The sequence below is a fragment of the Mesocricetus auratus genome, unplaced genomic scaffold (assembly GCF_017639785.1).
Source record: "Mesocricetus auratus isolate SY011 unplaced genomic scaffold, BCM_Maur_2.0 Super-Scaffold_4256, whole genome shotgun sequence".
NCBI lineage: Eukaryota > Metazoa > Chordata > Mammalia > Rodentia > Cricetidae > Mesocricetus > Mesocricetus auratus.
Genome location: NW_024429182.1, coordinates 105,957,916 through 105,971,736, shown reverse-complemented (window position 1 = coordinate 105,971,736; position 13,821 = coordinate 105,957,916). Strand labels below are relative to the sequence as shown.

The following is a 13,821-nucleotide window of genomic DNA, read 5'->3' as shown; positions in this document are numbered from 1 at the left end:
AGCCAGATGAATCAATATTTAAACAATGAAAATTAGAAATGAATCATTGTTATATGCCCTAAGAGTTGAGGTTTAGCATAGCTGCCTGCACCTGTACATATCATTCTTGCAGCTTACTATGTGTCTACACCAAGCCCCTTGTGTGAGTTTTACACAAGTTACCTCAGTACCACCATTGTCTATTGGACAGGATTAGCCCGTAATTCGCAGAATAGGAAACAGAATTTAAGGGCCTTTGCCACAGCTGCAGAGCAGGTGAGTGGCGGATGACAGAACTGGGAAGTGCTCCCAGTCCCAGCTGGCATTTCTCATTATTTTGTTCTACAGCACATAGTAGTTAGTCAGTGTGTTCCTGAATGAATGGATGGATGGTTGACACTGGGCACATGTTCTCACCCTTTAGTACTAAAGTTAAAATATCTGCTATTGGAAAAATACTAATGTTTATATAGACTATAAATAAATGCATAGATGCTAATTTTCTGAATTTTATTTAGTCTTTATTTGCCTTTAAATTTCTGAACTATTTGGAAAGCTAGGGATATTTCTTATAGAAATGGCATCCAATTAACTAGAGCTGCTACACAAAGCTCACACCAAGCAAAACTCAGACCACCACACAGCATTGGGCCTCTTGGCTCTTCAGTGCTTTTGAAGTCACAGAAAAAGAATTGAGGGACTTCAAAAAACGTTATGTGTGAGAAGAAGAGATAATGAAGTGACTCTACGCGATCTATGGCGCAACAGCAGCAGCAAGCACCTGCGCATGTGCACATTGCCCCAGAGTACTGCTAGGGCGCGCTTCTCACACATCACATTAAGCATTATAGACTGTGAGATGATTTGTCTCGTGCTCACTCAATTTAGGTTGTCCCTGATGGTAATGTCCACCTTATGTGTCACCAAGAAAGTAAAATTCTATCAGTTAAATTACAAGACGGTATTGATGGTTGAACAACCCTGCTTTAGGTATTAAAGTGAAGGCAAGTAGAAAAATGAATGTAAAAATGCTGGTATCTTTTAATTCCACTTTACAGATGAGAGAACTACAGGAGACCCAAGGAAATGAAGTAGTTTTCCCAAGGTCACCTAGGTTGGGCTCTTATTTCAATTCATTTCACCCCCTCCTTTGGTGGAAGACTGCAAAGATGAGTACTGCTGCTCCCCAGACTCCTAAGTAGAGAATCTAGAAGGAAAAAATACACTTACAGGCAAGCAAACTAAAGTGCAACCCATAAGAGCAAGAATACAATAATATACAGAGTAGGCCTCTTACAGAGAGTGGGAAGAAGTGATGTTGTTTAGACAGGCAGAAACAGGAAAGTTTCTAGAGAAAGTTATGGATGTCTGAATTGAGTAAAATTTGCATAATGGCTTAGACACACATGCATAGATATTACATATCTATAAATTATCAGTCAGGGCTTCTACACATGCATAGATACTACATATCTATAAATTATCAGTCAGGGCTTCTACTTCTTCACAATGTTAAAAATTATTGACTAAAAAACGAAATCCACAATTGCCATTCAAGTTGAGGTAGGGTATCTGAGGAAAGAAAAGGGGGATGTTTAATGGCCCAGCCCAGATGAATGCTGAAGACTGAGACCTGGGTCCTTATAAATGTTAGTCACTGTTACTGCAGAGGCTCTCGTGGGATCAATCCCATGGAGAGTAGAGCAAGAAGACACAAGACCACCGCCCAGCTGTGAGATGGGGTGAGAAGTCCCTGCCCTTAAAGTTTCTTAGCATCCAGGGGTTTCCTGCTCTGCAATTATGCAGTAACCCCATGTTCTCCTAATACAGTCTGTTGGACTCAACTGAACCATATCCAGGACCTTGGTCTGCCTGCTCCCCCTCAATGGGGCACTTTCTTCTCAGATAACCCACATGACTCATTCCTGCTCCTCTTTCAAGCCTTGACTCAGATGTCTCCTCAGCAAGTTACATCTTGACCATGATCCAAAACGCAAGCTTCATTACCACTGCCACTGCAATCCACCCCATACCCCCGGTCCCCACCACCCTGCTCTATGTTTAACTTTTTCCATAGCAATTACAAACTTGTAATATTTCTCACCTTTTGTCTGTTTTTTTAAATGTCTACTGTTTTGCCTATCTCCCCTCACTAAAATGTAAATTCTATCATGTCAGGATTTTTAATATTTTTCCTTACTTATGTATCTCAAGCTCCCAGATCCATCATTGTTTCATAATTGCCCAGCATTTCCGGATTGAATGAGTAGCCAAATGAATGCTCCTCATTACCCAAATTCCCAACCTTACATAAACTTCCAAGGGCTTTGGAATCAAGCTTGTTATTCATTTCTGAGTTCTCAGCAAAGCCAGTAGTGCCTAAGGTACTTAGGAAATATATATTAACTAATACCACACTTAATATTTAAATGCATATTTTTATTTCCACACATATATGCTTGCTTATGTTCTGAACTCAGTGTGTCTGCCTGCGTAAGCACGAACCACTACACACCATGTCCTCTCTTACCTGCTCCGTTCATTAGGTGGTAATGGAAGCCTTGGTGATCATATGTGAGAGGTGGAGGTTAAAGTTTTCTAACTGCAGGGCTTCTCCTGTCATAATACAGCCTGCGGTTCCTGTCTAGTGTTCTGAAAAACAAACAAACAAAACTTGCTAGCAGTGTAACAAGTCCAACACTTGGGAACATTGAAAGATTGGGATGCATGAACATTTGGTACTTATTCCAGAAACCACCACTACAATGGAACTAAGGATTTCAGGTAGTCATGTCAAATGTTCTTGGATTTCTTTCTTCCATATTTCATGTGTTCTTGTGGAAAATGAGCTCTACCCACCATCTCATCTGTTACTAGACAGTAAACATTCAACAATAACAGAGATTTGTGTGCCTTGTTGATGCTTCAATTAGCAACACTAGGACCAAGAGCTGGGTTTTGCAAGGCAGAGAGAGTCTAGAATGGATTACTAAATAATGAGCATTTACATACTCACATCTGAAAGGTCTTATGTAATTTTTATAGGGCCCTCTGAACACGGGTGTTTATCCTTTGCTGTATATTTTTCATAAGCTCAAGTACAGAAGGGTTCAGTGACTGGATAAAAATTACACAGCTGCTTAAAATAGCAAAGGTACTATTTGAATCCAAGACTCTGATGTCTCTGTTTCATGATAAATGGTCTAGATACTGACTGAGATATTTCAGTGTCAGTTGCTCCGTCAGAAGTGCTGACCTATCTTATGGGAACATTTCTTTTTCTTCACTCCAAACAGTGATACCCTGACAGAATTTGACCTCCCATTTTAGCTCCAGTCAAAAGCAAAGGGTTACAAATGGGGCTATTTCAGCCCCGTGAAGTATTGTCATCACTGTAAGTACCTCCATCCCCAAACGCACAAGACCAGAGCATAAGAGTTCTTAAAACTGTTCATGTTCCCCTTTCCCACACTATAGTTTATAAATATCCAGCTGGTGACATTTGGGAGAAAATGGTAGTGATTTTAGGATGACTAAGCTACACAGCTTCACCCAGCCCTGAAAACTGAACACCATTCACCAAGGTCCAAGGAGTTCTTCCCTTGGGCAGGTTCAGATCTGTTTACACCTTCCCTAGATGGTTGGGAGACTTGTCGTTCAGGCCTGAAGTGTAAATTAATCTGACAGGTGCCAGGACACCTTGAGAGAAAAGGCAGGCTGGAGGGGGCCCAGTCCCTGAAGATTCAGATAATAAGTTAGTTGTCCGAAATGATCGACAAGCAGGACCCACGCATGAGAACTACATTCACACCAAGTCCCTGAGGAAATCAGTCCACTGGAGAGCCAAGAGAAGAGAGAGAAAAATAAATAGTTGTCACCCCTGGAAGCAATGGTGGTGTCCAAATTATAATGAAAATGTGGCGACTACAGGGAGGCCTAGCCTAGAAGGACTTCCGTGCTCAATTAGTTCTATCTTCAGTCATGACAATAGCTGCCTGATTTCTGGATACAGCAGAAATTGGCAATTTCCCAATCTGCTCAGAGCCTAGAAATAGTCTGGTGGGATGAGAATATCTGTCTCTAATGAGAATAAACTGCCTGTAAGGTCATAAAGACTAAATGGCATAGACCACTTAATGCCATAGTCTGACACATCATAAAATTTTCCTTCTGTAACAATGGAACAATGTCTTCATTTTGAGTCACAGACAATTAAACACCCTGGCCTGTCATGGTGTAAGGCTTACCACAGTACTTGGCCATAACTTAATAAACACTGTCATCTTTGCCAATGGGCTCTTTGTAAGGGTTGATGGAGATGAATTTGTTTCCGGCCATGAGAACTGATTTGCTTGTGGCTTCCACCACTGTCTTCACTAAATGCATGTGAATATTAAAGTGGCTGAGGAAATAAATGGCTACCCAGAACAAATTGCCCATAAGGCTGCACTTATTATGGTTCCTCAAGAAGTCTGAAGTAAGGACCATGCACCTCGAAAGACAGTAATGGTGCATGCTTGCTCATGATTCCTTTAAAAAGACAGGGAAAGACAAGCTGGGTTCCACTCAGGTCCCCCTTGCCTGTTTGTTTTATCTGGGCATGCTGTTGCAGGGAAAACTGGAATTCTAGAGCCTTCCCTGTGAAAAGTGATGTTGAAAACAAACTATTTCTATTGATCATCTGCTCGGTTGAAATGTGATGATGTGAAACTCCCTGTTACCTGAGTTTGTATAAGCAAGAATATGCAAAGGTTAAAAATTGCAATGAGGGGACATGAGAAAAAAGTTCAGAGGCTGACAAATATTATATTTTGGATCTGAAAGACCCCAGAAGCTCATGCATCACAGAGAGGCTTGGTCCTTTACATGTAGTGCCTGGAGGTGTGACATTTGAAACATGAGAGCCCTGATATCATTACTGGATGAATTCATTAATGGAGTCATACTGGAAGTATATTATTGGTAGCGAGTGGACACTTCAGGAAGTGAAGGTCACCAGTAGTAGTTTGCCCTAAAGTGGCATGTATTACCTCTGATCACTCCTTCAGTTGGTCTGTTTCCTGGCCACCATGAGATGGATAATATTTTCCTCACCATATACTCACACCATTGGTACCCCTTTTAGTGATGCAGTCAAATTATTGTAAAATAAAATCTTAGAGACTTAGTGAAAACTAATATTCCCTCTTGATGTTGTTTTTCTTGGGTATGTCATTTGGTTGACAGCAAGCTAGCTAGCTCAAAGGAGAAAGTGATACAGGGATAATTGATTCCTGCAACACAAACAAGGCCCTGTAAGACACACATTAACATCAGCTGCATGGAAAGCTACCTTGTTTCTTCAAAGTGTCTTGTGGGACAAAGGTTTTAATAATAGCAAATATGTAGTTACTGGTTTCTTCTTTTTCTTCATCATCATTATATGCAAGCTATAGCACAAAGAAGTTAAGATAGTAAGGTTACAAGGTGGGACCGTGTTCACCACTGTTCCCCTGTGCCACTCAACTCATTTCTACTTCCATTATTCCCTCTATGTTTTTGAAACACTCTTCATTACATGTGTGAGTAAGTAACTGATTGTTTTTAAGATGGGGAAAAAGCAGGTGGCAATTTCTGATTTTTAAAACAATAGCAACCAAAGGTCAGATCTCCCCACTTCAGTCTAGCTGTCTGCCTCCACACACTCTGGAGGGGAAACATTTTGAGAACATTTACTACATACACATTTTTGTATCACATTTAAAAGACACTGTCTCCCATTGCTCCTGATGTCATTAAGAAATAACCATTCACTCTTCTCAACATGGAAAAGGAGAGTGAGGTAAAGGAGCTGTTGGTGGAAGGTGGTCCTGAAGGTTCCCTAGGTTATCTCATTGAGAACCAACTTACCCTGATAACTCCCTCAGCAACAACCTCTGAGAGATAGGTAGAGTGAGGTGAATATGTCACGTTAGTATAACATCTGTGTTTCATTGCACTGTCCACAGCAACTTACCTTAATGTTTAAATGGAACATCTCCATTCACAGTAAGTGGTGTGGGGTTTAGCAGACAGCAGGCTTTATACATTTTGTTGCTTTGGTTCATTCTATTGTTGCACAGATGGGTGAGAGACAGATCTCCTCTAATCAGGCAGAGACCTCCATTTCAAAGGACCAAGGAAATTGAGTTGAAGCACCCTGTTTCTTGAGCCTTAAAGTTGTCATGGAAACAACAGCTTCTCCAGCCCAAACAAGTCCACAGCACAGAAGGGAGTGCTGCTGAACACTACGTTATTTATAAAAGCTTTTGCAGAGATTCAGCCCAGGCTGGATCTGTGTGTGGCTGACTTGCAATAACTCTGATCCAGGGCAGGGGGTGAAAGTCATTCCCAGTGTAGGTTTTTAGTATAGGGATCAAGGACAGAGTGCTTTGCAACTTTAGAGAAAAAGTCTGCTGTTTCTATGCTGTGACTTCCTAAAATCAAGCAAAACAGATGTTGCTTTCATAAGGGTTCATAAGAATCTGATAAGGTGTAGAAATAATCATCTGTATATTTACAGAAATGAAATTAGATAACTCAATAGTGCATTTCATATGACCAAGTCATATTAGGCATTTGAAATGTTATTAGCATTGCTTAATAATTGTTTTTATTCCAAAGAATCAGTAATGGTGATGGGATCATCGGGCAGGTAGCTTGTCCTTACTCCTGCCCTACAATCTGCATCTACAAACCATGCCTTTAGCCCCCTGTATTTGTTCTGCACCGCTGCTGTAGCACATTCTCTCTTTTCACTTTCATAGCCTCATTTCAGTTCTCATGTCAGTCTCTCTCAGCTCTGTCTTACTGCCTCTTTCATTCTCAAGGGCCCATGTGATCAGGCTGAAGCCACCCGTTGACTCAAGAGCCTCCTGATACCTCCCCCTTGACTATAGACACATCTTCATGTCCTTTATGTCATATAAGGTTCTAGAACAGTGGTTCTCAACCTTCCTAATGCAGAGACCCTTTAATACAGTTCCTATGTTGTCATGACCCCAACCATAAAATTATTTCATTGCTACTTCATAACTGTAATTTTGCTACTGTTATGAATTATAATGTAAATATTTGATATGAAATATATATGATATATAACCTCCATGAAAATGTCACTCAACCTCCAAAGGGGTCATGACCCACAGGTTGAGAACCACTGTTCTAAAGACTAACACAGGAATATTTTGAGGGAGCCATTTTTGTTCTCACCACAATCTACCTTCTGTCTCCCATTGATTCTGTCCCACAAAACTTGAAGACACTATTCCACTAACACTTCTTGTCAATTCCTAGTTTGCAGTAATAAATTCTCACCCCACATCCCCCAACCTGAGAATTCTGTGAGAAATCTGTGGAGTTTCACTGGCTCATCTTAATCTTTATTTCTGCTGGTATTTGGTCAAAGCGATATAGGCTTTTTCTACTGTGCAGCTCAGCATTCTTCTAGCCTCTTCCCAGTGTCCAATTCCCAAGTGGTCCTTAGGTATGTGTTATACATACCCTGTGTCTGGCCAAAATAGATACTAGTTTTGTGGTTATCATCACAATTTATTCTATACCTAAGAATTTTAAACAACACAAATGCCTTGACTTATATCTCTGTAGGTGTTGACAGAATTAAAGGAAGCTGTCTTCAGGCTGTAGCCGTTATGGAGGCTGTAGGAGAGAATTTACTTTCCACTTGTTCTGATTGTTTGCAGAATCTAATTCCTTAACACAGTCAAGTTCTATTTAAGAGGCCTCTCTCTGGTCCACTCTTATACTTTTCTCTTCCAATGGTAAGGGCTCATGCAATTAAACTGAGCATACTGGAGTAATCCAGGGCAATCTCCCTAAGTTTCAACCTTCAACTTGACCACATTTGCAAGTATCTTTTGCTACATAATGTAACTGATTCACAAAGCTGTGGAGGTTAAGGTATAGTGATTTTGGAGCTTGGTTAGGGACATTATTCTGCTACCACATCCTTTATAATCAGGAGGCCCAACAAATCATTTTTCCCTTTTCTGGTACTGTCTCTGGCAGTCTCACCACTTTCATCATTCTCTGCTAGTCTAGCCTAAAAAAGATGGGTCATAATTCTCACAGATGTAGAAAACATCAGTACTGCCATGATTATTAGATGCTACCATAGTCTAAGCTCTAGAAGGAAGTGTACGTGTTTGGGTTTGAATGTGGGTAGCTTATGGGAGCGAGAACACATGGGTTGTTACAGTGGGGAGTTCACAGGTCTTAGGGTCAGTTTTAAAGCCTCATCTTGCTTCTACGTGTACTTGCTATCTCTTCTGACACTAGATACATTTCTTATGTCCTCACTGGTAATCAAAGGCAAGGTTGCTGCAAGAACTGAATGTGCACCCAACAGACTGTTGACAAATCTAATCCATGGTATCAATATAAATGTTGTCACCAAATCATGGGCTCCTTGGGGATAATGTGCTCTAACACCATTCTTATCAGGAGCTCTCCAAGAGTTCTAAGTTTGGGGCCATGAGCTTTTCTGTCTGCATTTGAGTCATGGTTCTGCCACTAGTTTTTTCATCTTAGCTCCTTGCATATTATCTCCTTATGAGACAGATGCTTTCATGGGGTGATGGCTATCAGAAATAAACAAGCGCAGCTTAGTCTGCGCCAGGCACTCGGTGTGTCATCCTGTTTCTGTAGCTCTTTAGCATTCTGTAAAATTAATGCATCATTATCTGCATTTCCTCACTGGAAAAAAAATAGTCATCTATGGTTAAGTGTCCATCATTCTAAGAGGTTAGGTGACATGGCACAGGTCACTCAGGAACCACATATAACTAGGAATGGTAGAATCAGGATCAAGACCCCGGTCTGTTTTGTCTCAGAAGATAGGCATGTGACCCCTGTGCTTTCTTGCCTACCTAGTAACTTTGGCAAGGCAGGGAAGATAGAGTGCTTAGCACAGAGCCGAACACTTCATTAGCACGGTTCAGTTGGGTACTTGCTGATATTTTGCAGCCACCATGTACAGCCACAAGGATGAGAAGCCACAGCTTTACTCTTTCTTTCCTAGACTCTCCCAGTTGGAAAAGAGGTACTTCACACTGCCTTTTAGGAGAGGTAGGAGGGATGGGAAAGCCATTGCGTTATTTGTGTCAAATTCCACTTGTCTTAATGGACTTGTTAAAAGCACCCTTGGTGGCAAGTGTGAGTCTTAATGGCATTTTATAAAAGCCATTGTGAGGAATTAGCACATGAGGCAAATTAAAAACAGCTTATCGCTTCTTAAATTAGGTGATGAGGCCTATAGCATTTTTCCCAGACGTGTAGATCCATTAATATCCAAAGGACACAGAAGCTGAAATGTGTCAGCTGCTGGGTTTTACGAACCTGACAAGACAGAATCAGTGTGATCCGAGAGGGCAGATTGGCAGAGATAACTGAGTTCCTCAGCCAGGGCATCTATTGCCTCAGGCAGAGGCAGGGGACTGTCCTTTGGATACTCCTAGGAATGGATGGCACATAGTAGTACAAGTATTTGACCTGGTGAGGACCACTGAGAATAATCTCCACATCCCACATCACATGAGGAGAGTGAGATGTAAAAAAAGGAGTCTTCCAGTGACTGTCTGGACCATTTCTGGAGATGTGTACTGAGAATCAGCCTTGGTCTTACATTAAATTGGGTCCAGAAGACAGAGAGGGGCAGCTAAGATGTCTTTGCACACAGTATATAGAAGACAGATACTCCAGATACTCAGTGACATGGGTGTGACCCAGACATGTTCTGGAAGCCATGGGGCTGAATGATGTTATTGAGCACTCTCTGGTGTCAAACTATTGTTGTGCTACTTGGTACATTTTGTTTCCATTTAATTCTCACCCCAACTCTTAATGGCAGTTGGTATTATTTTACCCTTTAAAGAACCATAAGGCCCATCAAACCCAGGCAGTCTAACCCTGTCTTGTTGACTCCTGCATGAGGCCTTCCCTGTCTTACCTCTGTCCCCCATACTTGAGGGCTAGAGACAAGCCAACAAGCAGTACTTGAAGGGTGAGAACTGTTGGAACAAGAACGAACCAATAAAGGAACTTTAGAAGCATAGACAATGAAGTAGCCTGTCTGGAAGGGGAAATTAAGATCACTGGCACTGCTAGGTCATGGCCAGGGGGCAACAGGCTGGGAAAATGAGCCACAAAGAGAAAGGGCTGCAGAAGTAGATTTTGAAGTCAGGTAGGTGTCACTATCTGTACATTCTCCAGTGTATGTACACATGTGGCCTGGGGAGGGCCCCTTAACTTCCTGATAGTCCTTTCCTTGTCTATAAGACAAGACTGTCAATATTTACTTTTAGGCTTATTACACAGCTCCCAGATAAGTTGTAGTGGTTGTTATTGCTACTATTATTACTACCTTCACTTCCTCCCAGGTTGAATGGGTGACAGGGTAATGACAACAAGCTGAACCTTGGGTCTGGAGTCCCAAACTGCCTGAATTGCTACTACTGAACTATATATCCTGGGGCCAGTCACTGGGCCTCCATACTCTGCAAAAGGGAACAATATTATTTATAGGATCTTTACAGCGATGGATGGACTCATGGACATGATAGATTATATAACAATGTGTTGCTATCTATAGAATGTATATTGGAATTTCCCAAGACTTGCAAGTTTGATTCATATGATCAGCATAAGACTGATCATAGGACTTGCTTTTTAATAGCAAAAAATAATACAACAAAATCGGTAAAAAGAAAATGACCCAGGGACAAAGTCTTCTGGAAATGACATACAAGCTTCCAAAAGCCTTTTCTCTGAGGAGCACGCGTGACATGCCTGTTTCCTCTGGAATCCACTTGTGACAACAGGTGTTAGGTGTTGTCTGTGGGGTAAATTGTTGGAGACTCAGGAAGGAGGGTTTGTGCTGGGAGCTGCCTGGAGCATAGCACAGCTATTTGCAGCCTAAGTGATAGGGTTGGTACAGAACAGACACATGAAACACTGTGTCCAAAGCTAGTGGGAATATTTCAAAATTTTAAGTTGTAACTGTCAGCTAAAGGATACCTTTGCTTTTTTTTTTAAGGACAATTGATAGACAGGAATCTTGTTGGACCCTACTGTAAAGGGGAATGTAGTTAGTACATACAGTGAGCCAGTATACGGTAGGCACTGTTGGTCATGCTTCATACACATTGCTTTATACAGTTTACCCACATAACTCAGTAATGCAGCCAGCACCCATTATCCCATATCACATATGAGTAACTAAAGCCTATGAAAGATTGAGTAGCTTGCCTTGGTAACCAGCTGTGTGACTGTTAAGACACAGCAGAAACAGGACAGGGCCTCGGTTTTGCCATTATAATTCCTTCTGCTGCATAGCTCCTACCACATGCTAGATGTTGCCTGTGTTGTTTGCATTATGGGAAGGTAACTGTGCACCAAATACATTTGACTCCGGAATGTTAATTGATTTCTTATCACACAATGAATTGCCATCAGCAGGAGGCACGTCTGTCTTTCCCCACCCCTACTTTCCTGGGATGGGCTTTGTGGGAGTCTGATAGGGAGGATACAGATGGTCAAGGAAGAAATAATTTATTCCAGGCACTCAGACCAAAAGACTCTCTCCAAATTACATCACTTAGGGATACTGGAAATGGCTGTATTATAAGTAATTCAACTCCTATAATATTTGAGGGTTAAATGCTATCTTCAACCCTTTTTGGTTACCATGACAGCAGATGTGACATGTCTTTGACAGAAAAGAGTGGGGAGAGAAGGAAGGAAAAGAGCCAGGGTTGATCCTAATGATTTTAGAAAATTGTACTCTCAAAATCTAGCTTGCTTTATATGCATGGTGGTCACAATATAAATAAAGTCTCAGAGAGGAATGAAAGGAACTCATAGGGAGCTGGTAGAATCTATGTGTGGTGGTGGGTTTGAATATATGGGTGATATGTCAAAAACAGACAGTATAGTACATGCAATAAATAGTCACATCCTATGGCTTCAAATGCTCTATTCACCGTGTGCTTAACTGCTCCTCACTCTGGTGCTGAACCATTCTTAGAAATTGCAATGCCTTCAGCCCTAGCTGCCACTTTCATGACAACAAAGGATTGCAACTTATACTGATCACCACTGTGATGAGGCAGGCCTGGATTTCATTGATGTAAAAAGAGCTGTAATACTGTTCAAAGGATTTTGCCTTGTACATATGTAAACAGACCTTTCTCTACTTTTTACATTTTAAGCCCTTATTCAGGTCATTACATTAACACCTCAAGCACTCAGGACCAGTGATGATTCAATATTCTATTGCTGGGGGGAGTCAGTCACTCTGGCTAGACAGTTTACATTTTTACCACTTTTCTCTATTATAAAGGAAGGAGTCTATAAGCTGTCTTATTGAAGGGAATTTATTTATAGCACAAAGATCCTAAGGAAGATAGCCGTGGTTTTCCTCATTTATTTTTTCATTTGTAAAATTTGGTTCCAATAGGAAGAAAAACTGTCTCAATTGGGTAGTAAACTGAGGGCCTAGGCTCTCATTATCATGCTGTCATATGTGGTAGTCTCCAAGAAAGAAAAGCATCAGACTCTACTAATAGGGACCTATCAGCTGCCCCTGCAACTATCGAGGAAGAGCAAGAAGCAACCTCAGCTCATGGTCCACAAAGGAAAACTGTGTAGCATAATCCAGGAGGCCATGCATGGTATAATGGAGCCTCCAGGCAAGAGCTGAAATTCTAAAGCATATGTTTTAAATCGGTGCCAACAGTTTCCTAAACATGCCATCTTTTGTTCTTTCTTTCAGAGCCATGTTTGACTATGACAAGAGCAAAGACAGTGGGCTGCCTAGCCAAGGACTTAGTTTTAAATATGGAGACATTCTCCATGTCATCAATGCCTCTGATGATGAGTGGTGGCAAGCCAGAAGGGTCACATTAGATGGGGACAGTGAAGAGATGGGTGTCATTCCCAGCAAACGGAGGTAAGGATTCTCTCTCTCTCTCTCTCCCTCCCTCCCTCCCTCCCTCTCTCCCTCCCTCCCTCCCTCCCTCCCTCTCTCTCTCTCTCTCTCTCTCTCTCTCTCTCTCTCTCTCTCTCTTCCTCCCTCCCTCCCTTATATGTATGTGCAGGGGTGTGTGTGTGTGTGTGTGTGTGCATGCGCGCACGCGATTGAGCTAATCGCTATCTATCAAATGCCTATCACACTTAAATAGCAGGGAGGGGAGGAGGGGGAGACTGGATGCAAAAAGACTATTTAAGTGTGATAGGCATTGTACAGGAAAATTGTCAGTGGTGACAGGTGACAAGAATAAAAATTTCTCATTCCATGCAGGTTAGTATTTTACCGAAATTGGTGAGTGTGCTGAGGCATAGCAGGAAAGAGGAGTGCTGCTTCAGGGATTCTCCTAGCAGCTGTGTTGGAAAGGCTGTGCATGGGAGCCTGCATACCTATTCATGACCCATGCACTGATTCCTGTGGTTCAGCATTTACCAGGATATTCTACAGGAAGGCCAAATATAAAAGACAACTTACCACACTAAGGTCCAGATGCTTGAGTCATGAATTGTCCTGCAGATGGGTGGACAGTTACCTTTTCCTCTTTAGATAGTCGTGTTCCCCATGCCAGCATTCCCTTCAACTGCTCAGACCTTAATCTATGTATTTCTTGAGCATATCAAGCCCTCCACTTCCAAATGCTTCCTTAACTCTGTTTTTGAAAGACAGAAATATCCCTCACAGCAGCTAACTTCCCATGTCTCCTAGCCACTAATCACCACCACCAAGATGTCCCATCTCATGAATGTCTTGCTGGCACAAGACATGGTCTAAGAAATAAA

General features: G+C 41.7%; 1 protein-coding gene across 15 annotated transcripts in view; it reads left to right on the top strand.

Annotated features, from left to right (window-relative positions):
* Window positions 1-13,821, top strand: part of Dlg2 (discs large MAGUK scaffold protein 2) — a 1,919,116-nt gene that overhangs the window by 1,827,128 nt on the left and 78,167 nt on the right. For all 15 annotated transcript variants that reach the window (XM_040732003.1, XM_040732001.1, XM_040732000.1 and 12 more), the window contains one exon: window positions 12,788-12,964. In XM_040732003.1, the coding sequence (XP_040587937.1) occupies window positions 12,788-12,964 (177 nt within the window). The remainder of the gene's footprint in view (window positions 1-12,787; window positions 12,965-13,821) is intronic.